Raw genomic sequence first — 27,795 nt, 5'->3', positions numbered from 1 at the left:
GATGTTCTTATTGCTCCATATTTCAATTTTTTTTTCCAATAGAAGCCCCGTTCACACATGCATCTTTCTGGAAAAAATCAGGACAGAGCGTCTGAAAGTTAAAAAGTTAATTTTCAGGAAACAGGATGTGATGAAGCACGAATGAGTTACAAGAAACGTAGGAGAGGAGATGTTCTTATGGCTCCATATTTCAAAAAAAGACCCCAACAGAAGCCCCGTTCACACATGCACCTTTCTGAAAAAATCAGGACAGAGCGTCTGAAAGTTAAAAAGTTAATTTTCAGGAAACAGGATGTGATGAAGCATGAATGTTACAAGCAACGTAGGAAAGGAGATGCTCTTATGGCTCCATATTTCAAAAAAAGACCCCAACAGAAGCCTCGTTCACACATGCACCTTTCTGAAAAAAATCAGACCAAAGCGTCTGAAAAGTAAATACTTAATTTCCAGAAAACAGGATGTGATGAAGCACGAATGAGTTACAAGATATGTAGGAAAGGAGATGCTCTTATGGCTCCATTTTTCAAAATATTTTCCAACAGAAGCCTCATTCACACATGCACCTTTCTGGAAAAAATCAGGACAGAGCGTCTGAAAATTAAAAAGTGAAATCTCAGACGCTCTGTCCCGATTTTTTCATCCTTCTCTGGCCTCTTAGTGCTATAACAGTTGATACCATGTTTCATTTTCTCTGCTGAGTCACATGACCAGCTGCACGGAACTCCTGATCACTGTGTGACATCATCACGGAACTCCTAATCACTGTGACATCATCATGGAACTGCAGAGGGAGGATTCAAATTCACAAATTACCAAAAGGTTACAAACAACCTGTCATAAAGGCCAACATTTTGACCTAATATGTGTAAAAATATGATATTTTTGTCGGAAATTTTGCCAGGAGTCCATTCATGTCATTTTTAAAGCTGTACAAGTTTTACTTTTTTGTCTAGAGGCTCAAATGCAGCAGCTTGCGCTAAGCGGGAAACTGGACTTTTATTTTGAAAGGTAAATTGCCAGCTTCCTGTTGCAGATAGGTCAAGGGTGTCAATGTCTAATTTTTTTGTGTCAATTAGACGAACATTTTGACGTTGGTTTGATTGCTGTAGGACATTCATAGTGACCGCTAGGGCCATTTTAGTGTGCTTAGATGGGGACAGAGAGCATATTATGGGATGCTAGGGGTTATGTTTGGTATCATATGGAAGATTTTGGCGCTCGTAATGTGTGTGCCAATTTTGGTGAGTTTTTGAGCATGTTTAGGGGGTCTAATTAGAGCTCAAAGACCGGATGGAATAATAAAAAAAACACACCAGGAACAATAGTGCCCTCTGTCTTCGGCAGAGGGAAGGTGCCCTCTGCTCAGGCCTTCCAATTATAGGAATATAAAAGATGAAAAACACAAAATATATAAGGTGTAATGTGGAGCTGTGCAGTTTTGAAGTCTAGTGGGTGTTAGCATAAAACATAGAAAGAAAGAAAAAGAAAGAAAGTCGATAAATCTGTTGCTTCTTCATCTTGTCAGGTTTGCAAACCAACTTGGAGTATATCGCCACCTTCTGTTACTGAGTTTGTGCACATTTAAGTGTGCCAGGGAAGTGTAAAAACAGGAGTATGAGGGAAAAGAGCAGAAAAATGTGAAAATTGTGTGATTTAGTTTTCCCCGTGTTGCTCTGCTTGGAGTCTCGTGTCAGAAACATCACCACCACTCACCAGGTTCCTCAGGTTAACTTCCCTTCACCTGATGTTTGTGTTCACACACGATTCACACTGCACATTCAGGAAAGTTTTCATTCAATTTTTTTGGTGCATGTGTGAACGGAGCTTGTAACAGAGGTAAAATTTTAGTAAAAAGCTTGAAATCAAAACAGAAAGAAGAGGAACGTTGATGTTGAACAACATGTTGTGTCTTTGAGGGACAGAAACACTCTGTACGTGGCAGTAAACAGATTTAAGCTGCAGATTTCAGCGTAAACGGTTAAAGCTCTGATTGGATGACTCTGGGCAGATGCTGCAGAGATGTTGAATTCATGTGACGGAGATGTTTTGATTTCTTTGTGAATGCTCAGAAGTCAGAAGTCAAAGGTGAAGGTTCGGGTTTGAAACCAACAGTTTGTTGGGATTCGCCGTCTGGACGGAGGACGCTTCATCCTGCAGCTCAAACACGCGGTGAATACGAGCGTTCAGGAGAGAAACTGTGGCTGGGTTTGTGTGTAAACGGCGTGTTGTGATTGACACTGTGCGTCTGTCTTCAGCCCGTCCTCTCGGGCCAAGACAGTGTGGCATTGTGTGTGTGTTTGTGTGTGTGCCGTGTAGTGTGGGGAGATAATGGAATAGAGTTCTAATCCGGTAATCCCAGCACTGGGCCGAGGCTAAGCCAGGGATTTGTGTGTGTGTGTGTGTGTGTGTGAGTGTGTGTGTAAGTGTGTATTTTTGGACGTGGGGCATCTTTGGCAAGCAGCCCGTAGGAGCAGGGTGGAGGGGCTCACACCCTCAGTGCCAGAGTGCCAGTTAACCCTGTGTGTGTGCAGATGTAAATGTGTGTGTGTGTGAATGTAAGTGTGTGTGTGTGTGTGTGTTTCATGTCAGTGATGAAGCGAAGGAGACGGCTCCGGTTTAATTTTGGCTCCAGCCCCCTGAGGCCGCTCTCTGAGCACAGGTCCCTTTCTGCAGCTTTCACAAAGAGGAGTCGTTTTGAGGCGTCGCAGGAAGAAAAACAATATTTCCTCCACCTCTGAAGAGTTTCTGGCTCCTTTGAGGATCGCAGGATAGCGAGGCGGCGTTTAACGGGCATTATCTCCGTTTGAGCTGCTGGATTCAGAGCGGGTTACGAGCACGGAGGAGGCTCCTCAGACCCAGAGCTCGACTTTTTATGACGTTAGCGTAGAGTCTGGTTTGGCTCTAGTTTCTCAAACTTTACTTTTGTCGAGTTTGTGAAATTATTACTGTGAACAGATTCATTCTGGATGAATTAAAGGGGCAGTATCTGTAGAAACTTCTTTCCCAGTATCATTGCTCTTATTGTTGGATGTCTGCATCACAAAACGCTGCGTCTGCATGCTTCACTCGTCCAGATGTTTCCAGAGTTCCTTCATCTTTCACAAACATGTCAGAGATAAAAGTTTAGAAGCTGCCGTTAACTGTTCCTGCGTTTGATTGGACGCTGAAAGAGGAAGTTTTCCACTTAAATTTGGACAAGACGAAGTGGAATTATTGGTGCTATCAGACTTTTCCTTTTTTTAAAAGAATTTCTATTTTTTTCCTCAAAATTGTGACTTTTTTCTCAGGATTTTGCCCACATCTTATGGATAACTTTGACGTTTTTTGGCACAGGGTTCAAACGTTTGACATTTTCTTTGAAACTCATTATTTAAAGCCTTTTCCTTAAAAAGTTCTGCCTTTTCTTCTTGAATGTCCAACTTTTTTCTTAACTTTTTTCCCCTTAGAAATACATTTTTCTTTTAATTAGGACTTTTTTCTTGGGCTGTAAAACCTCAAACCTGGTGACTCCTGGTCTGGCTCTGCTCATGATTTCTGTTTATCATTAAGTCAATATGAGTCAATGTGAACTGGTTTTGACACGTTTTGTTTTATTTTGAAAGTCACTGGGTGTTTTAAGGTAGTTTCTGGTCACCACTTCCTGTCCCGCTCCATCTTCCCCATGCTGATATTTTGCGTCCCAGCGCGATTCAGCTCTCAGCTCCAGAGATGTGGGCTTCAGTGCGTTTCACAGGCAACAAGCACACAGACATGAGTTATGATCCATAGGGAGGGGTACCTTTCATTTCACACAATACAATACTGATGCCCGGCACCTGGCAATTGGTACGGGTACTCAGCACCAATTTCTGGTACTTTTTTGTGTTTATGTGGTAAGAAATATCATTTTTTAATAATAGAATATAAAAAAAATTCAATTTAACATATTTATTCTTCTATATTTAACCTTGCATTGCTGTGTTCATATCCAGTTTGGAAAATCACCTGAATGAAAACCTTCAAAGCATAACGCGTCTGAGATTATTAGAGCCACAGGTTGGTGGTTTAAAATAGAATAGAATAGAAAATACTTTATTTACCTCTGAGGGGAAGTTCAGGAGTCACAGCAGCAATCAAGAAAACCAAAGTAAGAAAGTGTATAGAAAGTGTAAAAAGCTCTATAAGAAAATAGATGCTGACAGCTTGTCCATCATTGTCCAGTCAGCCAGCCTCCACCTCCACAGGGTCCAGGACTGAGCTTCTTCAGCAGTCTGTTCAGTCTCTTTCTCCTGGATCCTGTCTGCTCACAGCAGGTGAAGCTCTTCACATGTGGCCTTGGTGTCTGCTGTTAGCTCTGTTAGCCATGTCTGTGAATAGCATGATGCTACTCTGCCCTCTGGTATTCCCTCTGTTGCTGGGTTAGCACAGCTAGCTCGTCCATCTTATTGGAGATAGATCTTACGTTCCCAATAACGATGGATGGAAGGACAGGTCCATGTCGTCACTTCTTAGCTCACACCTGAGAACCAGCACGTCGTCCTCACCTCCTTCTCCTCACCTTGTGGGAAACATCTGGTCTAGCACTAGTTAGCACTGACATGCTAAAGGCTGCTAACAGCTGATTTCACATGTAAACAATGCAGCCATGGTTACATGTAGGATCTTCAGACAAACACAGGAGAAAAGTAGTAAAAATATCACTGAAGACACAAAAAGTTTGGTGTCCATGACCAACAGATTTTATTATTTTCAGGGATTTGCTCTTTCTCCATCCCACCCGACAGAATCCAAAGATTTCTTCTTCTCCTGCAGAAATGATCCAAACTCTTCCTGTAAAGATTCTTAAACCATGAAATATTTACTGAAAAAAAAACCCTGCACAGGTTTCTGAGCATGCCCAGTTTGATCTCCTTCCAGACCTTCATGTATCAACCTGGTTCCTCTCATTCTCCTCCTCTTTCATCGCTCCTCCTCTGATTCCTCCCTGCTCTTCAACCCCTCTGTCTTTACACATCTGCCCGTGTGTCTTGCTCCTCACACTCCCTGCTCCTCCTCCTCTCCCTCCTCCTCCTCCTCCTCCTCTCCTCACTGCTCACGGTCTCTCTGCGACACCCCCCACATCTGCATCTTTCCTCCCCCTTTTCGCCACCTGCCGTCTTTATTACATCTCTGACTCTCACAGCAGCTCCTCGTCCCCGTCTCCTCCCTGACCCGCCCTCACCTCCATCACTACCTCCGCTCCCCGGAGAAGATTGATTGGCTAATCTAGCTGTTTACCCACAATGCCTGGTAGTGGCGAGGAGGAGAGGGCAGTGCAGAGACAACGAGGAGACAGATGAGGGATGTGGAAACGGAGCTGAGTGGGCAAACGTCAAAACATGGAGAGGAGGAAGGATGGAGCTTTCTCTGTGTCTCAGTCAGCTCTCTGCTTCCTCTCACGTTACTCTAAGTTTCTCCTTCACAGTAAAACCCAAACTCTGCTGTCGCTCCTCCTGGGTCTCTGTTTTACCATCGCTGAGTCGTAGTAAAACGAGTGAAAGGAAGGAGCTGCTTCAAACTGATAACTAACCGATAAAGTCAGGACAGACCGCGTTACACCTGTTTCACAGCCTGCCGAGGAAACACGAGGAGGTTCGGCTTTTTGGGGAACGACAGGAGTTTTCAGAGACCACGTCCTCCTGCAGAGGAGCAGGAGTTCTGGATGAGTCCCTCAGAGCGTCATGTTTGGGAAAAACTAAGGATTTATTATTAATTACGTATCGGCAAAAATCACATCTGTGGATTCGCTGCAACAGGAGAATCCAACAGATTTTAAACTCAAAATTTTGACTTTCTTCCCGCATAGATTTATATATTATTCTGACTTTTTTTCTCTCAGAATTAACATTCATCTTATAAAAATTGTGAGATTTAACGTCGTCACATTTCTTCCCTTTCCCCCCAAAATACTTTTTTTTCCACCCTAGTAAGTCAACATTTTACTTAAAATTTCTGCCCTTTGCTCTGATTTTTCCAAAAATTTCCAATTAGAATTTTCAACCCCACTTCCTCCTATTAATTTTTTTAAAAAATGTGAATTTCTTCCCTTAAAGTTTTGAGTTTTCACCCTGACTTTTTTAATGATCAAGAATTTTTCCCTGTGTCTAACTTTTTTTTTTTTGCATTCAGACTTTTTTTCTTTGAATTTCTAACTTTTCTTCCTCATCAGTGTGACTTTTTCTATTTTTGTAACTTCTATTTTTTTAACTCAAAATTTACAGGTTTTTAAATTATTCCGATTTTTTTTCTCAAGATTAACCATCATCTTAGCAGAATTGTGACATTTCACCTTGTCACATTTTTACTTTTTTTTTCCCTGAAAAATCTTGGTTTATTTTCCTCCCTAAAAATTTCAACTTTTTTCTTAAAATTTTAGCCCTTTGCTCTGATTTTCCAAACTTTTTCCAATCAAGATTTCCAAGCCCTCTACCCCCATTATTTTTTCCTCAAAATTGTGATTTTCTTCCCTTAAAGTTTTGACTTTTTGAATAATCAAGATTTTTCCCACATGTTTCTGACTTTAATTTTCTAGTATTCTGAATTTTTCTTTCAATTTCTAACTTTGCTATCTCATTAGTGTACGTTTTTCTGTTTTTGTTTTTTTTTATAATCCTTATTAATACCATAAAATTTACATTTTTTTCCTGCACAGATTTTCAAAAAAAAAAAAAATTCTCTCAGGATTTACCTTCATTTTATCAGGATTGTGACATTTCACCTTTTCACATTTTTTACTTTTGTTTTCTTGAAAATTCCTGTTTATTTTCCTACCCAAAAATTTCAACTTTTTACTTAAAATTCCTGCTCTTTTTTTTAGAATTTAATTTCTCTTTCCGATCAAATTTTTGACTTTTTTCCGGCACGGATTAACCTTCATCTTTCAGAATTGTGACATTAAATCTCATCACATTTTCCCTAAAAAATTTGCGTTTTTTTCCGACCCTAAAATTTCAGCTTTTTACGTAAAATTTCTGCCCTTCGCTCTGATTTTCCCAACTTTTCCCATCACAATTTCCAAGACCATACCCTGACTTTTTTCTTTTTTTTAGAATTTCTAAATTTTCCTCAGAAATTTGTTTTTTTATGCCCTATTTTGAAAATAATTTTGACTTTTTTTTTCCATAAAGGTTAAAATGTTGAATGTTATTTTTCTCTGAAGCTTAACATTTTAAACTTTTGCATTGAAAATTCTGCCCTTTTCTCTTTAAATGTCTAACTTTTTCTAAACTTTTCTCTCTCAGAAACACATTTTCTTTATTATCTGGACTTTTTTCACAGGATTCTGACTTTTCCTTCCTAAAAATCAGACTTTTTATCAGTAAACTTCCTTTTTTCAGGTCTCTGACATTTCCCCTCAAAAATCCAGACTTTTTTCCTCAGAGTAGTGACATTTTTAGGTATCTAAATTCCCTCATTTATCTGACTATTCTTTCCCCAAAAATCTGACTTTATTCTTGGAATTGTGACGTTTCCCTCAAAAACTTTTTTTTAACCCCAAAAATTCTGATTTTTTTCTCTTTTCACTTGTGGAGAAAACACCCTCCTCATGAGGAATGTAAAATCAGATCAAAGGTTTGTCTCACAAAAAGGAAATCAAAACTAAAGCTGATCAACACTCAGTTAATTGATAAATCAATTAACTCAAAGTGAAGCGTTAACGAGCGTCCTGCTCTGCGTTTCTTCTCCTCTTGTTCTTCTTTCATCCTCTCCTCCATCTCCTGGGAGTGTTGGCTAAGTACATGTTGTGTCTGCAGCATGTATTAGTGCTGTCATCCCGTGTGTGTGTGTGTGTGTGTGTGTGTGTGTGTGTGTGTGTGTGTGTGTGTGTGTGTGTGTGTCAGCATGTGCACCAATCTGTCTGTCTGGTTTCAGCACTGCTACCTTGGCAGCAGCTTTTGGGGAAGCGTGTGTGTGTGTGCTGTGCCAGTTTGGAGGACCAGCTGGGCTTTGAGAGATTGTGTGTGTGTGTGTGTGAGAGTGTGTGTGTGTGTTTTGAGTGTGTGTGAGCATTTGTTTGCTGGACGCGTCAGAAAGAGTTGCAGCAGCATCCTGTTGCTCCGCAGAGAAACACACTGTTTTGACTGAGCCCATAAATTAGCCAGATCACCACACTCAGCTATTTCTCCTCCTCCTCCTCCTCCTCCTCCTCCTCCTCCTCTCTGCACCCTCACACCCTCCATCCTCCCTCCATCCTCCCTCCTTCCCTCCCTCCCTCTTGCTGCACGCTAAGGACGGCAGGTCAAGGAGACAGTGATGAGGTACATATCAGTGTGAACCAGAATGTAGATTAGTAGCCTCTCCAGGCAGCAACACACATAAACACACACACACACACACACACACACACACACACACACACACACACACACACACACACACACACACACACACACGCGCACACACACACGCACACACACACACACAGATCCACTCCCTGTCTCTGCCTCTCCTCCCTCTGTTTATGTCTCTGTCTTTATCCCAGTGAAAGGTATCAGGCGGAGGTCAATAATGTGTTGAGCACTATCGATCAGTCCGCTGGGTCCTGTGGGGGAGGCGGGGGGAGGCTGGGGAGGTGGGAGGAGCAGGGGGGAGGGAAATGGAGAGGGAGGGATCAATGCTGCTCCAGGAGCACCTCCACTGTACCACACCGGCCAATCAGATCATTACTCCTTTGTTCACCCATGGATTATTCATCAGCGATGTGGGTTTGTACTAAAGAGGAGCAGGAGCAGCACGGCGTCCTCACAGAGAGCGACCGAGTCTGTGGGTCGAGACGTTTCCAGAAACAAACGTGAACCAGAGGTTTAGAAACACAGAGCTTCACTGTCGTGGTTTTATTGATTAATTGATCAGTTGAGAGATTTTTGATTATTTGAAGCATCAGGTGTTTGTTTCAGGCGTTTCCATCCATGTTTACAGCACAGGAAGTGTTTGATCTCTGAGGAGGTTTATGACCACTGGATCAAACTTTTAAAGTTCGGATTTTTCCCTGAAAAATTCTGAACTTTTTCCGTACAAATTTGTCTTTTTCTTTCTCATATTTCAGACATAATATTTTCATAATATTTTTGACAAAATATTTTAAAAATTCTGACTTTTATACTTCTGAAATTTTTTTGGTTCTTCCATAAATCTTTTTTATTTTCTCTCTCATTTTTTTTAAGATTCTGGACTCAAAAAGTCATATTTCTACTTTTACTTTAAACATGTTTGGGGTTTTTTGCCTCCAAAAAAAATTAAACTGTAGCTCTTATTTTTATTCTTATCCATTAATGTCATAAATTTGCTGACAGCATAAGATATTTTCAAATGTGTTTTTTCCCTGAAAAATTCTGAACCTTTCCTTAAATTTCTGACTTTTTCCCTTTTTTCATTCTTAATCTGTAACCCCCATATTTCTGACTTTTTTCTAGTAGGATTCAATTTTTTTTTTCTTTTTCCTACCTTTAAGTTCAGACTTTTTGTCCCCTCAAAAATCTGACTTACACTCTTAAATTTCTTTAATTTTCCTGCTCAAATTTCTGGATTATCTAAAATATCTTTTCTAAAAATGCTTAGTTTTTACACATGGTTATTCTGACCTGTTACTATTTTTATTCTGATTTTTTTTCCCTGTAAAATTCTGATTTTTCCCCAAGATTTAAATTTTTTATTTCAACTTTTACCCTGATTATTCTGACTTTTTCTTCCTCATATTTTTGAATTTTTTCCTCCACATATTTTATTATTTTTTTCTCTTCAAATGACAAAAAAATATTTTAAAAATTCTGACTTTTATGATTCTGAATTTTAATTTTATTTTATTTTTGTTCTACCCTAAATATAATTTTTTCTTCTCATTTACTTTAGATTCTGAACTTAAAAGTCAGATTTCTACTTTTTTTCCCAAAGTTACAAAAAATATATAAAAATGTAATTGTAGCTCTTTTTCCTATCCTTACCCATTATGCTGACTGCATAAGATACTTTCAGATTTCTATTTTTACATTGGACAAAATGAAAAGATCAGTTTCAGTCTTTGAACTTAACAGATGAACTTTTTTAACCAATCAAAACACCCCAGAGGTAGTTTTCCTATGAGAATTGAAGAATGCAGCTGTTATTTAACAAGTTCAGCGTTTGCTGAGTTTTTCTTTACGTTTTGTGTCGTCTGAATATCAGAGATGTTACATAACAGCCCTTAAATGCTGCTGTTGTCAGGTTTAGCTCCTGAATCCTCCCTGACGTGTTCCAGCTCAGGTCCCTGTAAAATTCTAAACTTTTCCTGTATAAATTTGTCTTTTTTTTCCTTAAATTTCTGACTTTTTCCCTTTTTTCATTCTTAATCTGTAACCCCCATATTTCTGACTTTTTTCTAGTAGGATTCAATTTTTTTTTTCTTTTTCCTACCTTTAAGTTCAGACTTTTTGTCCCCTCAAAAATCTGACTTAACACTCTTAAATTTTTTTAATTTTCCTGCTCAAATTTCTGGATTATCTAAAATATCTTTTCTAAAAATGCTTAGTTTTTACACATGGTTATTCTGACCTGTTACTATTTTTATTCTGATTTTTTTTCCCTGTAAAATTCTGATTTTTCCCCAAGATTTAAATTTTTTATTTCAACTTTTACCCTGATTATTCTGACTTTTTCTTCCTCATATTTTTGAAATTTTTTTCTCCACATATTTTATTATTTTTTTCTCTTCAAATGACAAAAAAAATATTTAAAAAATTCTGACTTTTATGATTCTGAATTTTAATTTTATTTTATTTTTGTTCTACCCTTTTTTCTTCTCATTTACTTTAGATTCTGAACTTAAAAGTCAGATTTCTACTTTTTTTCCCAAAGTTACAAAAAATATATAAAAATGTAATTGTAGCTCTTTTTCCTATCCTTACCCATTATGCTGACTGCATACGATACTTTCAGATTTCTATTTTTACATTGGACAAAATGAAAAGATCAGTTTCAGTCTTTGAACTTAACAGATGAACTTTTTTAACCAATCAAAACACCCCAGAGGTAGTTTTCCTATGAGAATTGAAGAATGCAGCTGTTATTTAACAAGTTCAGCGTTTGCTGAGTTTTTCTTTACGTTGTGTGTCGTCTGAATATCAGAGATGTTACATAACAGCCCTTAAATGCTGCTGTTGTCAGGTTTAGCTCCTGAATCCTCCCTGACGTGTTCCAGCTCAGGTCTGAGGTCTGAAGTCTGGACCGCTGATGGTCAGGGAGATGAAAACTTGAATCTTCTTCCTGCAGAAGCGTCTCTGAGACGCTCTGACACTGTGTTTGTGCAGCTCAGCCGAGCAGAGCCATTAAAATATCGCTCACAGTTTTAACTGTGTAAATATTCGCAGACATTTGAAAATGTGTCCCGTGGGTTTTGTTGAACTTTCAGCCGGCTTCGATGAAAGAAACGTATTCTTCTCCTTCCTGCCGCACGTCGGCTTTAAAGCCGTTTTTAAAGTTGTGCTGCCACCCAGAGCTCACACTCACAGACGCTGCTCTCTGCGTACCCAGAGCTTCAGAAACACAGGTTCATTATTTCACATAATTAGCTCAGCGCTCTGTGGGCTGGGGGCTTCGCAGACAGGTACCTGTTCTCACACCTGCCTTTGTTTACCTGCATCAGCGTCGATAAGAGGAAATGCTGTAGGTTTATTTACTCGCTGAGGAGCTTTTCTGATTGGAGGAGACGCTCCTTTTACAGGGTTTGACAATTCACCGACGCCAGGATGAGCTGCTGCTGGTGGCGTCCCCACATCAGCCATCAGTCCCTGCAAGTTCCTCCATTTCTGCACCCGGCAGCTGTTTTCTCATTGGCTGAATTATACATTAACGTTTGTTTCTAATGCAGAGTTTGAAGCCAGTCAGGTCACGTGTTGGAAAAACTGACTCAACTGAGCTATTTTCAGTTAGGGTGAGGTAAAGAGGCGGGCCTGTAGCCTCCTTGCTAACAGCTACAGCGCATCTGTCAGTTAAGTCAGCCACGCCCTTATATGGGCATACCTCATAGATTTAATAAAAAAAATAAAAAAGAAGAGTTTATGCCGATGATGGTGATGTAGAAATTATCTGTTCAGACTAAAATCATTGTCATAATAGTTATTTGAGCTTTTTGTTCTTTTGGCGCTGTCGGCAGGAGTCTATGGAGAACCAACGCTGCCAATATTCAAAATGAATAAAAGTAAAAATGAAACAAAAAAGAAAAAATTTAAACAAAATTAAATAAATAAATAAATAAAAGTAAAAAATAAGTACAAAAATATAAAAAAAATGTAAACATAATTAAATAGATACAAGTAAAAAAATACAGAAATTAAAAAAATTAAACATAATTTAATAAACAAAAGTAAAAAATAAATACAAAAAATACAAAAAAAATTTAGACATAAATATAAGTAAAGATAAATTTGAAAATAAATGTGGAAATAAAATTAATTATAAATAAGTAAATAAAAGGGCTCTGCACTCGTATGGATTTATCTTGCATGAAATACAGAAGGAAATGTTATTTAAATGAGGGGGCGGTCCTCAGTGTGTATTGGGTTGAACTGTTTGCCTATTGGTGGATCAACATGAGGATGCAGAAATTAAAAAGGTTTGTTTGCCTGTAAATTATGCTGACAGTGTCTGCAACATAAAATGAAAAAATATGAGAGCTGAGTGCTTTCCTTTACTTATTTATTGATATTTACTTCTATTTCACATTTATTTTTGTATTTTTTCACTTGTATTTATTTACTTTCTTAGGTGTATATTTTTATTTTTACTTTTATTCATTTTTAATTTTGGCAGTTTTGGTCCTCCATAGGAGCCACGTCCTGTTTAGGAATGAAAACAGTTTCTCTATAAAGCTCGTCAGGAGGAGGAAGCTTGTTTAAAAAATTTAAAGCTGTAAACATTATCTTTTTGAATGGGTGTGTGTGTGGTTTCTGTTACGAACCTCTTGTGGACACTAGAGGAACTGCAGCCTCTAACACTTCTGCGTAGGCCTCAGATATTTTAGAATACTGCTTGTGTGTTTTCTTCTTCTGCAGCTTTTTTAGCGCTCCCCTTTCTTCTTCTCCTCCTGTTGTGTATTGCTGTTAACAAACAGCTTTAAAATGCGCTGCAGCCACCGTGTGGTGGGAGTCCTGTACTGCATCCAGGCACCGATCAGAGCAGTGATAGATTTTACATTTTTAACCACCATGATGACCCGTCCCTGTCAGAAACAGGCGGCTCTGTGGGATAAAACTGGAGCTGCTCCTGAATCCTCTTTGTCTTTCCTCGGGCGCGTTGGTTTTCATAACGAGCGGCTGAATACTAAATCCACCTTCGCTGGTGGCAACTCCACTCGCTCCCAGCTTCAGTGGGCAAGCAGTGGAAGGAGGAAGCAGGGAGGAGATCATTAACAGTCTGTGGAGCAATAACATGAAGCCGTGATTGATTGTGAACAGAAATCTTCCTCCTGGAACCATTTTCTTCTTCGTCTTCATCATCTCTCCTCCTCTGCCTCACTCTCCTAACTCTCCTCCACCGCGCTCTCTGTCTTTGCGCTCCTGGAGCGGGGGATGCCAGGGGGACAGAGTGCAGATAGGACCTGTCTCCATGGCAACAGCTTCTGCAAGCTGCTGACACCCTACTGGGGGGAGTTGGAGGGAGAAGGGGGAGGAGGGGGTGTTGTGATGGGGAGGAGAAGTACAGGGGTTGGGGCACGGAGAAGGTGTGTGTGTGTGTGTGTGTGTGTGTGTGGAGGGGGGTGATGAAGAGGAGAAAAGATGGAGAGAAAAGTGAAGAAGAGGAGGAGGAGGAGGAGAGGCAGCCGACCCTGCTTCTTCCCCAGGGACTCAGTGGCCTGCTCATGTTCACTAGCAGAATTAGCATAAAGATGGGGGGAGGTGTGTGTGTGTGTGTGTGTGTGTAAGAGTGTGTGTGTGTGTCAGATAGGAGGAGAAGGGCAGCGGGTGTGTTTGTGTACATGCGTGTAATTGGCAGAATGCGTCGTTGTCCAAGCATACAGTATTTGTCACATGGATGTAGTGTGTTATCAGGTGTGTGTGTGTGTGTGTGTGTGTGTGTGTGTGTGTGTGCGCCTTCCTCCCCTGGGTCTTAACCCTCCTCCTCCTCCTCCTCCTCCTCCTCCTGGTTCTGGTCCTGCAGCCCTGGTTCTCCCCTGTCTGCCTCCTCTCCGTACTGAAGCCCTGCTCTTCATGAGCCTGTGATGCAACTCTTTGTGCGTCTGTTTGTGTGCGAGATGTTTGCGCGTTCATGTGCGTGTGTGTGTGTGTGTGTGTTTGTTCCGGCGTGCTTATGTAAGCACTCTGAACACGCGTCTCCATCTATGTGTGTTGACAAGAATACAGTTATATCATATTTAACTCCCGGGCTGAATCATTCTCCCCCTCTGCTCCAGCGGGATTCTGCTTTTGTTTTTCCCTGTCGTCTGAGCGACGTGGAGGAGACGGGAAAACTGGTTCTGCTCTCATGAAGTTTAGATTTCAGGTCTGTGTCATGACGGGATTTGAAGAGGGGGTCTTCAGCTTTCCCAAACATGCATGGAGTAACATACTGGGTGTTCAGACTGAGCGTGTGCAGACTTTCAAACCTTATGCATCTGTTGCAGAAATCCCTGAATCTGTCTGAAAACTGATCAAATACTGTTCCACTAGACTCGCTAAAATGATGATGTCATCGCGTTAGGACCTCAAACACCAAGGTCTACCCATAGCTCCGCCCCTAACAGGCTTTAAGAAGGCTGGCCAATCAGAGTGAAGGGGGTTTGTAGAGCGTGAGGCCTTAAAGCGACAGCAGCTAAAACAAAGTGTTTCAGTTAGAGGCTCCTATGAGCTTTCCTGTAAAGATAGTACGGGGGCACCAGAGGGACAAAATTAAGACTATGAAAACACCCCTCTTTAAAAGTATCTGCTACGTTTTCAACTCTTATAAAACATTTTTAAGTACTTCAATACTTTGCATTAAGTTGTGGATTACTTTGCTTGTTGTCTTTCTGTAAAAAATAATTAATGTAAAGTTAAAAAAACATGGAGGCCAACAGTATTTTTTTGTTTTTCCCTTATAATGTGTTTATTTAACATTTTGTGAGTGAAGTGGCAGATACAATGTGACTTTTTCCTTCTTTCTACTTCTTTTCATTTGTTTAAGATTTTTTATTTTTATATTGTACGTATATTTTTGTGTCAATATGAATGAAATGACGACAAACTAAGAAAAAAAAACTAAACTTTGGTGTCTTCCAGTCCGGTTTACAGCCTCATCACAGCACTAAGACGGCTCTGGTTTAGGTGTTTAATAACATCCACTTTAACACTACCAGTGGAAAAGTTTCTGAAGGACAGAGACTGTTTTGTGTCTGTAGGTAACTGAACATCTGAGCAGACAGAAATCACACGTGGAGTTCCCCAAGGCTCCATCCTGGGGCCCTTTCTGTTTAACATCTGGTGCTGCTGGCTCAGATCATAGGAAACAACAAAGGCAGTTAGCATCGTTATGCAGACGACACACAGTTATAGTTATATATATTTGCACAGTGTCACCAAATCAATGTGTGGATGAGCTGAAATTTTCTCCAGACGAACAAAAATCAAACTGAGGATTTTGGAGCTAGAGCAGAGACGTTAAAAGTCGTGAGCAGCTCCAGATGATAAAGTAAGGGCGTATTCAAACCAGGAAAGTCCATAGTTCGCTTTCTTTGGTCCGGACCAAAATACAATGTATCTTTTTTGGTTTGGTGCGGTTCCTTTTCACAGTGCAATTTTTGCAAGAGTCCCAGGATTTGACAACAAACCCACGAGTGTGCAAAGATCATTCAGTCGTTGGACAAAACAGTCTGGGGCGGGTCACGGAAGTAAACAATCATGGAGCTCCGGTTAGCTGCAGTTTTGCTTGTAATGATTTTTTATGCATTTTTATGTTTTTTCTAGCATAATTTTTATGTTGGCGTCAGTCCAAATAAAGAGGAGACAGGCATTGTACCCCGACTCATGTTTGGCAACGTAATGCTAACCACTGACTGTGTTGCTAACCAAACAAAATGTCCCATAATGCCTGTGGCTACGGAAGCCTGTTACGTTCAAAAAGGTGTGTGGTTTCAGACTTGGTTCGAACCACAGTGCGGTCACTTTCACACATAAAGTGAACGGAACCACGGTTCACTTGGAAGCGAACCCAGACCACCGCTCTGGTGAGGTCTGAGACCGACTGTTTGCTCCGCACCAGAGTTCGCTGGTTTGTTTTCAGACCAGCCCAAAAGGTTGGTTTGGTCCGGACCAAACAGCTCTGGTGTGAAAGCGCCCTCAAAAGCCAGTGGCCGGGCCAGAGACCTGGGTGTGATCATGGACTCAGACCTGGATTTTAACAAACAAGTTAAGACAAAGTCAAAGCAGCTCTGAGTTTATTTTATCTTTTTCTTTAGATCGATTTGACATAAAGTTGGGTTTTACTTTAGAAATAAAAAAAGTTCACCTCCTTCTTAAATTCAGGTGTAACAGGATGTACAGGTGTGATTTCTGCATGTTGTTTTCCTTCCCGTTGTGTGCGCGTGTTCATTGAAGCTACAGTCAACGCACGGTTTACATCCAACAGGCTGGTGTTGTTTGATAATCACATGATTAAATAAAGCTGGGATTTGTTTTTTTTCTGGCATTATTATTGAGGACTTCGTCTAATGAGAATCTCTGAAGCTCTCATCTGATTGGTCCGTGAGATGTTTCTTTTCGTCCTTGAAATTCACAACAAACGATCATTTCCTCCCGCTCCCCTCCACAGGAAGGAGTGAAAACTTAAAGTCTGTTTATGGAGACACTTTTCTGAATTAGGAGGAGAGAGGAGGAGGGGGCAGGACTGTGCTGTGATTCCAGGTGCACACACTGCCCCCTGTAGGCCGATCTCTGGGAGTGCAGCATGTGCAGTCTCTTGAATCCAAAGCGTCTCGTCCTGATCTTCCTGTTTCTGTGTTTCAGAGCGCAGCAGCGGCGCCCAGCCCCGTGATGGGCAACATGCCGCCAAACGACGCCATGCCGGGCGGCCCCATGCCTCCGGGCTTCTTCCAGGTAAGATCTGTCTGCTCTCTGTCAGCGTCAGGTTCACTCTGACATCCCTCCATCACCTCCAGTCACTCCATCAGTCTGTTCACACACCAACAGGGAGACTCTTAGAGGGTCTCAGATCAGGTTTTTCTTTATTGGTTATCAATACTTTCAGAATAAAACTGAATCAAAGGCACATCTCACAGTTTCTGTGAAGCAGCTCACCTGATGAAGACAAAATTTTGGTGAAAAATTAACTCTTTTTGACATTTAATTGTTTGGTATTGCTGGAAGAATGAAGAATATAAAAGAAAATTATTCAAAAATGTAAGAAAATTTAGAATAAAATGTCTTTTAAAGCAGAGTTTCAAAATAAAAGACATTTTGAAGATCTTAAAAACTCTTATTTTCATCGCTTTAAGTCTTAAATTTAGATTTTACTTTGATACATGCCTGAAAACTATCAAGTCTTCACCCTCCATGTGAGGTTTTTTCGGTTCATATATATTTGCAAGCTTTTATTTTGAAGGGCTAACATCAACAGGGTTTGCACACAAAAAAAGTAAAACCTGACATGTTTAATTTTATTTTTATTATTTAAAATGCTTCAAACAGTCAAAGTTTGGACCAAAAATCTTTTCTTTTTTTACTAAACCAGATTTATTTTGTTGTGGACGTGTTTTTTAATCAGAACATGGTGACTCGTAGTTTTTGGCTTTGTTTACATGGATAGCAAACGTCAGAGTGTTGTTAGTGATATTTTAAGTCTGTGATCAAAGTTAGAAGCAGCTTTTAAAAAGTGGTTCTTGTTTGTTTGGGAAAAGTTTGATATCAGCTGATTGTGACCGATCTTTAAAACTTTTCTTCCTGATTATTGGAGTTTGATTCGGTGGTTATGTTTCTTTAAGACGAGTTTCCCGCTCCTGATGTTTCCGCTCACGTCCTTCATCGCGGCTGCCGTCGGTCCGATTCCCCCGTTTTCATCCTCCCTCCTCACTCCTCATCCCCGTCAGCGTCTCTGTCTCTGAGCCGTCTGTGAAGGGAAAGGTTTTAGTGTGGGAGATGGCTGCACACACACACACACACACACACACACACACACACACTCACTCAGCGAGGCAGCGGTGTGATGGACAGCACTGGCATTTGGCAGGAGGCACGATAAGGTGGAGGAGAAGAGCAGGAGAGAAAAAGCAAGTGGAGGGACGGAGGGAGGAAGGATGAAAGGAGGAGGAGGAGGAGGAGGAGGAGGAGGAGAGGGGAATGTGAAAGATCAGTGCCACCAGGATTGTGGCCCGGTGTTTGTTTCTGTGGCGACCCACCTCTCCATTGTTTGCTGGCTGAGAAGGAGGCGCTGTGGGGGAGGAGGAGGGAGGAGGGGGGAGAGTACAACTGTGAATAAGCTGGAGGAGAGATGGGGGAGAAAGGGTGAGGAGAGATGCATGGAGGTGCTATTTATAACATTGGAGGGGGAGTGAGACTGGGCGAGTGTGTGTGTGTTTGTGTGTGTGTGTGTGTGTGTGTGTGTGTGTGTGTGTGCTCTGGTTGTTTGCTGCAGATCTGCTCTCAGTCGTTGAAGAGGTTTCTGCTCCTTTTATCAGAATCAATTCCTCATCCTGAACCTCATCAGCGCCGTCACGCAGACCGTCCTCGCCGTGCCACAGGCCGCGGTCTCAGACGCTGAATAACTCTGACACCATCAGCTGTCGAAGGAGACGTTTACGTAATGTGAGGATTGAAATCAGGAGATAAACGACCAAATAATGAAAGCAAGAGTGATTTTTAATTTGAATTTTTCTGCTTTTCTCTCTAAAGTCCAGAAAAAGCCTCTTGAATTATGTTTCCCAGAGCCTGAGGTGATGTTTTTTAAAGATAGGGGGCGTCATACAGGAGAGCTAGCATGCTAAAGAAGTATTTTAGCCGTCATAACCTCTTTATCAAAGTTTGTCTCTGCAAACCCAAGCATCAGACATTGTATGGAGAGCATAAAAAGCACGTTTCCACCAAGTGGTTCAGTTCAGTTTGTCTCGGTACGGCACGCATTTTGTGGCGTTTCCTTTGACCAAAAACCAGGACAGATCCTCAAACTACCAACCCGTACCGTCCCATTTTTTGCTACCCTTCTGTTTGGGTGCCAGACATTCTTATCATAGACTATAAAAAAAAAAAAATGGATGTCCGCTTGCTCAGCGCAAAGTGAGGTCTCCACAAAAACTGCTCCCCCTGGTGGCTGGCTGCAGTATAGGTCAAAAAATCCATCTCCCCAGTCATTCCAGATGGGCTGTGGTCAAACTTTAAAAAATTAATCCACCTGGTAGAAATGTTTCTCACAAGTGATTGTTGGGGTGATTTGAAGATATCATTTGGCTGTCTTGTATTTAAGTCCTCTTTTTTCTGAAACGTTTTGTTTTCATTAGTTATACGAGGTTAAAAACGAGGTTTTACGTCACGTTTAACGATGATCAACAGCTGACGTTCTTGTGTATTTTTTTCAGGGATTGTAAAATATGAAGAGAGTGAAGAACTGATTAGACTCTCGAAAGACAAAAAATATTATCATTTTTGTCACCCAGCTCCACTCAGATTCTCCCAGAATCCCTCACAGTCTCTACTGCACAGACTCTGGCTGCCAATGGCTGTGACGGGGGAATTTGGCTTCATAACCGTCCTGACCTGTCTTTAACGTTGAGCATCTTTTAGTAAAGGACTGATGCGTCATGTGACCCTGGCTCTGCGTCGTCCTGCAGCTCAGTGCAGTTTGCTCCTGTTCTTACCTGACTGTGACAGAGCTGAGCTGTGAGCTCTCATCCTGACACACAGGAACTGGATCCACAGACACCATGAGCTGGAATCCTCACTTCCTGCTGCGAGGTCACAAAGATCAGCTGATTCAGAGGAATAAATTCAGAAACTCAGTCTAAATTCTTGTGTTGTACGCCACTTTGGACAAAAGCATCTGCTGAATGAAACTGTAGAGTTGAAGAAATGAACAACCTGTGGTGTTTAACGTCTCAGCTGGTTGATGCTCAGACAGCTGCAGACTGATTTATCTCTGATTATTAGAAAAACAGAGTCACATTAACAGACTTTATGTTTAGGAATCTTCTTTTCAGCTCATCCAGAGGTGAATTCAAGTTTGATCTGTGAAAAGTTTGAGCGTAAAATAATTCTTTGAAACTCAGAAGCAGATGGTTCATATTTCTGTCTGACTGTGTGAAGCTGTTAGCGCTGAAGTAAGAGAGTTAAGGCAAAGTTTTTCTGCTGTACAACGTCGAAAAAGAGATTGTTTTTGGTTTTATTTCCATCAAATTAGCAGTTTTTTTAAATGTTTGTCAAGAGTTGTGACAAGTGACATTCTTAATCAAAAATTTTGGTTTCTTGAAGTGATGAGTCAAGTAAATAATCACACAATTTTGAACCTGTTTATTATTATTTTTTAAATTATTATTATTATTTGTATTATTCATATTATAATATTGTTCATGTATTACTATTATTATTATTATTATTATTATTATTATTATTATTATTATTATTATTATTATTATTATATTTATAATTTTTATTATTATTATTATTAGTTTTATCAAAACTATTTTTATTATAATTGTTATTTTTATTTATCATTGTTATATTGTTTATTTATTTTTAAATTATTTATTATTGTTGTTTTTATTTGATTTATTATTATTGTTGTTATTATATTTATCATTATTTCATTCTAGATTTATTTTATATTATTTATTATTGTTGTTATTTTTATTTTGTTTATTTTTATGTATTTATTGTTAATATTTATTACTTTTCCTATTATTATTATTATTATTATGATTATATTAATCAATTTTTTAATTTTTATTCATTTTATATCATTTGTTATTATTATTTTTTTTTTTGTCTTATTTATTTATTAATTTATTTATTTATTTATTTCATTATTTCTTTTGGATGTTTCTCACCCAAACTTTAAGCCAGTGACTGAAAGTGAACAGTGACTCACAGTGAAGTGTGTCCTGATGGAGAGGAAGGACACATACAAAGAGAAACTGTAGCAGAGTCATTTATTAGGGGTCGTTGACCTCTTGTTGGGGGTGAAATGTGGCGGTTACACCGCGGCGAGGCGGCGGGTCAGGTCGGGGGTTTCTCTGTCACGCTGCAAAAGAAGCAGGAAAATCTCCAACCTCCACTTGTTTGATTTCTGTGGTTGAGGCTCAGTCGTCACTAGTGCCTGTCCTGCTGATGCTGCTGCTGCTGCTGCTGCTCTGCCATCCTTTGGCAACACTGCCCCCATGTGGTTGCAGGGGGAACTACATGTAGCTCACATGCTGACTGTCTGTGCTTCCTTCAAAGAGCTGCTCCGGCCTTCTCAGTGTTTTCTTGTTGTTTTTAACGAACCCTGCAGCTCTCTCATCTCCTGCTCCTCCTCACCTCCTCAAGCCCCCCTAACTCCCACTCCTGTCCTCCTCTTCCTCATGATTAATCGGGTACCTCCCCCCTTCTTTGGCCCCTCCCCTCTCTGATATCGCTCTTCTTTCTTAAAGGGTCCACCCGGCTCTCAGCAGTCCCCCCACGCACAGCCCCCCCCACACAACCCCAGCAACCCCATGATGGGACCCCACGGCCAGGTAAGAGACTTTCTCTCAAACACCCCTCCCTCTTCATCCCCTCCCCCCCCTCACCCACACACAGCCTCTCCTCTCTCTCCATTCACAGCTCGCTCACACACCTCCTCCTCTCCTTCACCTCCTTCCCTCGAGCTCAGACAGCTCCTCAGAGCTCCTCGTAGGCCCCTCCAGTCGCTGGCTTCTGTTTTTCTGAGTCCAGAGGCGGCAGGGCTCGCTCCGGCCATGAATAATTCACTCCTGGCCCCGCCCCCCGAGCAGCGTGTGGGGGGTTGCACACTTATCTGCTCCTCCACTCTTTTTCACACACATGCACCATCGAGCACGCTCCCCTCCCTGCTCCTCGCTCCTCGCTCTGCTCCTCCTGCTCCTTCCTCAGCTTTATAAATAAACCAGGGGACAGGCACTACGGACAGTCACACACACCTTTAATAAACCGTCTTTACACACACATCAGGCCGCGTAGCTCAGAGAGGAGTCATCACACCGGCGGGAAACCCTCGGCCCGTCAGCTCCGGCCCGTTAGCGGCGGCGGCGTCTTCTCTCGTGTGGTTTCTGGTTTCCGTCCGCTGTGTGAGAGTGTGTTCATGCTTCCTCTAAGGTTTTGGACGCTGTTGTTGGCCTGAGGTGTCTCTATCTACGCCAGGCAGACCACAGGCCGAATCAGCTTACACCACAGAGTGAGCAGGCAGGGAGAGCACACACACACACACACACACGCGGAGAGGACTTCTTTGTGGCGTTTTGTGTCATCCTCCATCCTCTCTCCGCTCTGTGTCCATCTGTGCGTCCTCAGTGCTGCCCCCCTCTGAGCGCTCTGAGCGTATCAATAATGAAACGTCTCCTTCTCTCCTCTGTCTCCTCTTTTCCTCCCCTCATTTCCTCCTTCCTAGCCGTTCATGTCACCTCGATATCCAGGTGGACCGCGCCCCGCACTCCGAATGCCAAATCAGGTACTGGAGCCGTCGTGTTCAGCGATTCTTCTCCATCGATTCCTGACGTGTCAGAGGATCTGTGAGGCTAAAAATAAATCAGTTTGAATCTTGTTTTTTCTCCCTCAGCCTCCAGGAGGAATCCCTGGATCTCAGCCTCTCCTGCCAAACAGTTTAGACCCGACAAGACCGCAAGGTAACGCTTCATTTCACACCGAGGGGTTCGTCAGCCTCACAGCATCGGTAACGACTGTGTGAGAGGATTTTAACAAAAATTTTAAAAAGGCAAAAAAGACCAAACCTTAGACTAAAACATCAGAGGAACGTGGACTGATCAGCTGATCGATGAATGCCAAACGGCCAGAGGGTTTGGAGTAACGATATTAGCATCGTGTGCAGCTGGATGTGTGAGTGTGACTCTGCCGTCTCTTCTTTCAGGTCATCCTAACATGGGCGGGCCGATGAGGATGAACCCCCCTCGAGGGATGGCCATGGGCCCACAGGTAGACCTGACCCCACACGCTGGACTGTTGTTATTCTTCTTTACGTCAATATTTGAGCTTCTGAGGGCCACTGACATTTTTCTTTAAGAGGGGGTATTGTGCTCCTTTGATGCTCCCGTAGCATCTTTCCATGATTTATTTCTCTCTCTCTGGTGTTTTAAAGCTCCCATCTCCTGCTCCTTTCCTGCAGTTTAATCTGGATCATTGATGTCTTCATGAAATGGTAGTAACATGTTTTGGTCCAAAAAGCCAATAAATCAAGCACAGCAGCATTGTTTCCAGGCTCTCATAGCCCCTCTGTTCAGAACGCTCTGATTTAGTGGGCGTGGCCTTCATATGTAAATGAGCCACCGCTGATACCGCCCCGCTCTTCCACGTCACTGAGAGCGGCGCCACGAGCTCCGAGTGCACAATGTTTAGAAAACAGAGAAGCTGGTTTACCGTAACATTACAGGCTAAAACAACAGGCTAACTGCAGCTAAAGTTAGCATCCTGAAGCTAACACAGAGACAGGGGGGACACTGAGGAAAAGCTCTTCCATCTGCTCCACAGCACACAGCATTTAAAATACTCACATTTCCAGGGTCCCAGGTTTGTTGGAGGATGGTTGGTAATGCGCCTGGATTCAGGACCAGTCTATTGGCTAGCCCTCTGTTGGACTGTCCAAAGTTGGAAAAGCAGTCGGCCGTGAAGTGACTAGCACACACATGCTCAGTTTTACTGAGTGTAGCTGGAACATTTCCTGATAAATAAACTCTAGACACAGTCCCACTCTCTCTCCTCTATCTGTCTCTCTCTAACTCCAACACAGTCTCCTCAGATGTCTGTCTAACATGAGTCTGGTTCTGTTCGAGGTTTCTGCCCGTTAAAGGGAAGTTGTTCCTCTCCATTGTAACTTGCTAAATGCTGCAAAGTCCTGTACTCATGGTGGATTAAGATAAGATAAGACTCCTTATCTTGTCTTGATGTTGGGTTTCTGCTAATAAAATTTTATTAACATTTACGGGTCTAGACCTGTAAATGTTTTTGTAAAGTGTCTTGAAATAACATTTGTTATGATTTGGCGCTATATAAATAAAGATTGATTGATTGATTGATTGATTGACACTTAGGCTGTCTTCTTCTGAGATGGGAAGCTTGAGCATGGAACTATGTGGCTGTTTACAGCCAAAAACAGAGCAGTGATGGCTCTTCAACTTTGGCATTCTCCTCCCCGGTGCTGGAGTTGACACATTTTGTGGGCTGGGAGGAAAGACAAAGACCCACAAACTTCACTTAAAGACTTAATAAAGTGATTTTTGCAGAATATGGGACCTTTAAAAAACCTTTATATCAGCCTCTTTGTTTAAAGCTGCTGTCTCTTTAAGGCTCCCCCTTCTTTTTGATTGGTCGGCCCTCTAGGGGCCTGTCAGGGATTTCTACAACATATAAATACATATAGGTTTGAAGATCTGCACATGCTGAGTCTGAACATCCCTGTTGATACTTGACGTTTAAAGTTTGAAAAAGCAGAATACCCCCTCTTTAAAGACGGATATCCTTGATCCACCTGTATTTGCTCCGATCAGTTTATTATTGATAAACAAAAGAAGACAAATCAACAGAAACAGCATCAGTTCTTCCTCTCTGCATACCTATTCCTGGTAGTGATGCTTTGAATGCACTCTGGAGGCTGCCCATAGCGCCCCCTGGTGGTAATCTCAGTTTCCTGGGAGGAGAGACTCAGAATGACAATTTTCTTCCTTTTAAGATTTTAAGTTCAAATTATTTTTTTTTCAAGTCTAAACTTGAAACAGGAAGTTTTTTTTGTATCTAAAGTAAGTTTGAAGCTCTAATTTTTCAGTTGCCCTCATCTTTTTCCCTTAAATGTCTTTTTGAGTTGCTGTTTTTTTTGTTTATAAAGCAAACGCTTTTATTTCATCACTGAAAAAGGTTAGAATCATGTCCGCTGTAGGAAACAGTCGTAACTTCCTGTTAAACAACCTCACTGTGTGTTTCTTCTGATCTGAGCAGAATTACGGAGGAATGAGGCCTCCTCCCAACTCGATGGGCGGCCCCATGCCGGGGATGAACATGTGAGAAAACACATCAAACACACACATTTAATTTCTATTATCTTTATCTTTGTTGTATTTTTATTAATTTCCTTTTTCTGTCTCAGGGGTCCTGGAGGAAGAGGGCCATGGCCGGGACCTAACGCTAACTCTGTGAGTCTCAAACTCTTTACCTTAAATCATGAACGTACAGACAGTCAGGGCGTTTACGTCAGGGTTTATAAGCCTCTGCTTTAAGGACGTGTCTCTGACCTGAGCCCCTCTCCTCTTCCTCCTGCAGATAGCCTACTCCTCCTCATCTCCAGGAAACTACGTGGTGAGTTCAGAGCAGAGCGCACGTCGCTCAAACAGATTCAGTGAAATGAAGTTTAACTCTTGTTTGAGTTTGATCTGAAACCTGGATCCATGTGTTCTTCCTCAGGGTCCGCCGGGCGGAGGAGGTCCACCTGGAACTCCCATCATGCCCAGCCCAGGTGGTGCGTCACCTAACTATGTCCCCAGCACTAACCCTCGCGTCAGGAACAGTCCCATAACCCCTCACTAAACCAGCATGACCGCGTCCCCGTGTTTCTGTCTCATCCTCACGTTAACTGAGCCGAGCATGAACTCACTCATCGTCTGATTCATCATCCGCTCTGATTTCTGAAGTAACTAAAGTTTCTTTCTCCTCAGACTCGACCAACTCCAGTGAAAACATCTACACGATGATGAACCCCATCGGACCGGGAGGCAACAGACCCAACGTGAGTCTGGTCCTGGTCTAAAGCTGGTTTCTGTAAAGAGGCTGAGCCATGATTGTTTAAAGGTTACTGCACAGACCGCACGCTGATCCTTGATTAATGCTATGGACGACGTTATCAACATATAATTATATAATCTGAATATCAGCTCAGACTGTGGCGTCACGCTGAGCGCAGCAAAAACAGAGGAAACGAACCGAGGAGAATAAATGACATAAACTCTACATCAGGCCCAGTGGAGAGACTTTTACTGTTAGGCAAAGAAAAAGCAAAAACTGAAGAAATTTAGACACTAAAAAACACACTTCTGGGATTAAAGTCAGAATTATGGCTTTTGCTTTTTTTCCCCTGGAAATCTGTGTTTATCAGAATTCTGAGAATTGAGTCAGTATTTTATCTGAAATCTAAGAATTATAAAATAAGAAATCAAATTGGATTTTATTTTTGTAATTGTGGAACAATCACAAGATTTCTGCTTTCTTCTGAGTTCTGATTTTAAGAAAAGAAAGAAAAGAGGGATTAATGAGAGGAAAGAGATATAAGAGAGATAAATGAGACATAATGAGAGATAAATGAGATAGATAAGAGATAGGAGATAAGTTGCATTTTGTTGATCCTGAAGTAAATTGTTGAATCTAGGTTCAAAATACAAAATTAGTAAAGATTTAAAAAACTTAAATGGTAAGAAAATAACAAATAGAAAAGGATAGAAAATACCTTGCTTATCCCTGAGGGAAATATTCAGATTTCTTAAAAAATAATAGATAAATTAAATAATAATTAATTCATAAATGTGTTAATACATTTCTTTAAAATAATAACAATTATGATAATAATAATAATAATAATAATTGGAAAATACAGTTATTTAATTACTCATCATTTCAATATTTAATAATTTATTATTTATAAAATTGTTGAATTTTAATTTGACAAATCATCAACTATCATATTTTAATTAAATTAATTATTAACTGATGATTCAATTATTTTTTAATTAAAAAATAAAATAAAACAAAAAGTAAAATTGCAGGTGTCTATAAAAAAAAATAAAGTTTCAAAGTAGAATTCAAAATATGTTTTAAGCATTATAAACATATTTTCACTTTTGCCTCAAAATTAAGAGATTAGAATCACCGTTTTAAATCCTATATGAAATATCTGAGATGAAATTGTGAATCATGCAAAAAATGACTTGGATGGATAAAGACTCAACCTCAGTATTGGTTCAAAAAGTTAGAATTGTGTCTTTGAGCCTTTAAGATTAGAAGTTTGTTTTTTTTAATTCAGAGTTTTGAGACTAAAGCAACAGTTCAGTGCTCAAAGTATAAATCCTGTTTTTTATAGAGCTGGTAAAATTCTGAGATTATTCTGAGTTTAGGTCTTAAAAAGGTCAGAATTTGACCAAATTCTCAGAAATGAGAGATAAGGGACAAAAGTGTTGGAAAAAGTCAAAACTGTGCTTTTACCTCAGAGATGTGACTCTAAGCTCATTATTCTCTATTTAAACTCAGTTTTCTTGATTTATATCTGAATTCCTGTTTACTGGATCACAGACTGTCTGTAAGAAGAAACAGCAGCCCTAATCTTCATCTGTAGAAACGTCATTTTAAAGGTTTGTTTCTTTTTCATCAGTTCCCGATGGGACCGGGTCCTGACGGGCCGATGGGAGCTATGGGCGCCATGGAGCCACACCACATGAACGGATCATTAGGTGAGTTTAACCACAGCAAAACATTTCTGTCTTTGGATTAACACCAGCTCTAACCCTGTCTCCTCCTCCTCCTCCTCCTCCTCCTCCTCCTCCTCCTCCTCCTTCTCCTCCTCCTCCTCCTCCTCAGGGTCTGGGGACATGGACGGGTTGCCAAAGGTGAGCAGTAATCAGACTTTCAACACGCCGCTCCTCTTTGT

The 27,795-nt window shown here is 41.0% G+C and overlaps 1 protein-coding gene across 3 annotated transcripts in view; it reads left to right on the top strand.

The window, feature by feature from the left end:
- Positions 1 to 27,795, top strand: part of LOC141806277 (single-stranded DNA-binding protein 3) — a 53,226-nt gene that overhangs the window by 23,061 nt on the left and 2,370 nt on the right. Inside the window, exons 5-16 of one of the 3 annotated variants that reach the window (XM_074691695.1) lie at positions 16,968 to 17,057; positions 21,575 to 21,658; positions 22,549 to 22,608; positions 22,717 to 22,783; positions 23,026 to 23,090; positions 25,104 to 25,165; positions 25,252 to 25,297; positions 25,425 to 25,460; positions 25,566 to 25,617; positions 25,817 to 25,887; positions 27,520 to 27,598; positions 27,726 to 27,754. In XM_074691695.1, the coding sequence (XP_074547796.1) occupies positions 16,968 to 17,057; positions 21,575 to 21,658; positions 22,549 to 22,608; positions 22,717 to 22,783; positions 23,026 to 23,090; positions 25,104 to 25,165; positions 25,252 to 25,297; positions 25,425 to 25,460; positions 25,566 to 25,617; positions 25,817 to 25,887; positions 27,520 to 27,598; positions 27,726 to 27,754 (741 nt within the window). Of the gene's footprint in view, positions 1 to 16,967; positions 17,058 to 21,574; positions 21,659 to 22,548; positions 22,609 to 22,716; positions 22,784 to 23,025; positions 23,091 to 25,103; positions 25,166 to 25,251; positions 25,298 to 25,424; positions 25,461 to 25,565; positions 25,621 to 25,816; positions 25,888 to 27,519; positions 27,599 to 27,725; positions 27,755 to 27,795 lie in introns of all 3 variants that reach the window. The other 2 variants (XM_074691694.1, XM_074691696.1) reach the window with 2 other exon arrangements.

The sequence above is a fragment of the Halichoeres trimaculatus genome, unplaced genomic scaffold, assembly GCF_033239565.1.
Source record: "Halichoeres trimaculatus isolate MK-OKI-2021-1 unplaced genomic scaffold, fHalTri1.1 fHalTri1_scaffold_17, whole genome shotgun sequence".
In the NCBI taxonomy this organism is placed as follows: Eukaryota; Metazoa; Chordata; class Actinopteri; order Labriformes; family Labridae; genus Halichoeres; species Halichoeres trimaculatus.
The sequence above is the reverse complement of the archived record's forward strand: the minus strand, read 5'-3'. Positions and strand labels throughout refer to the sequence as shown.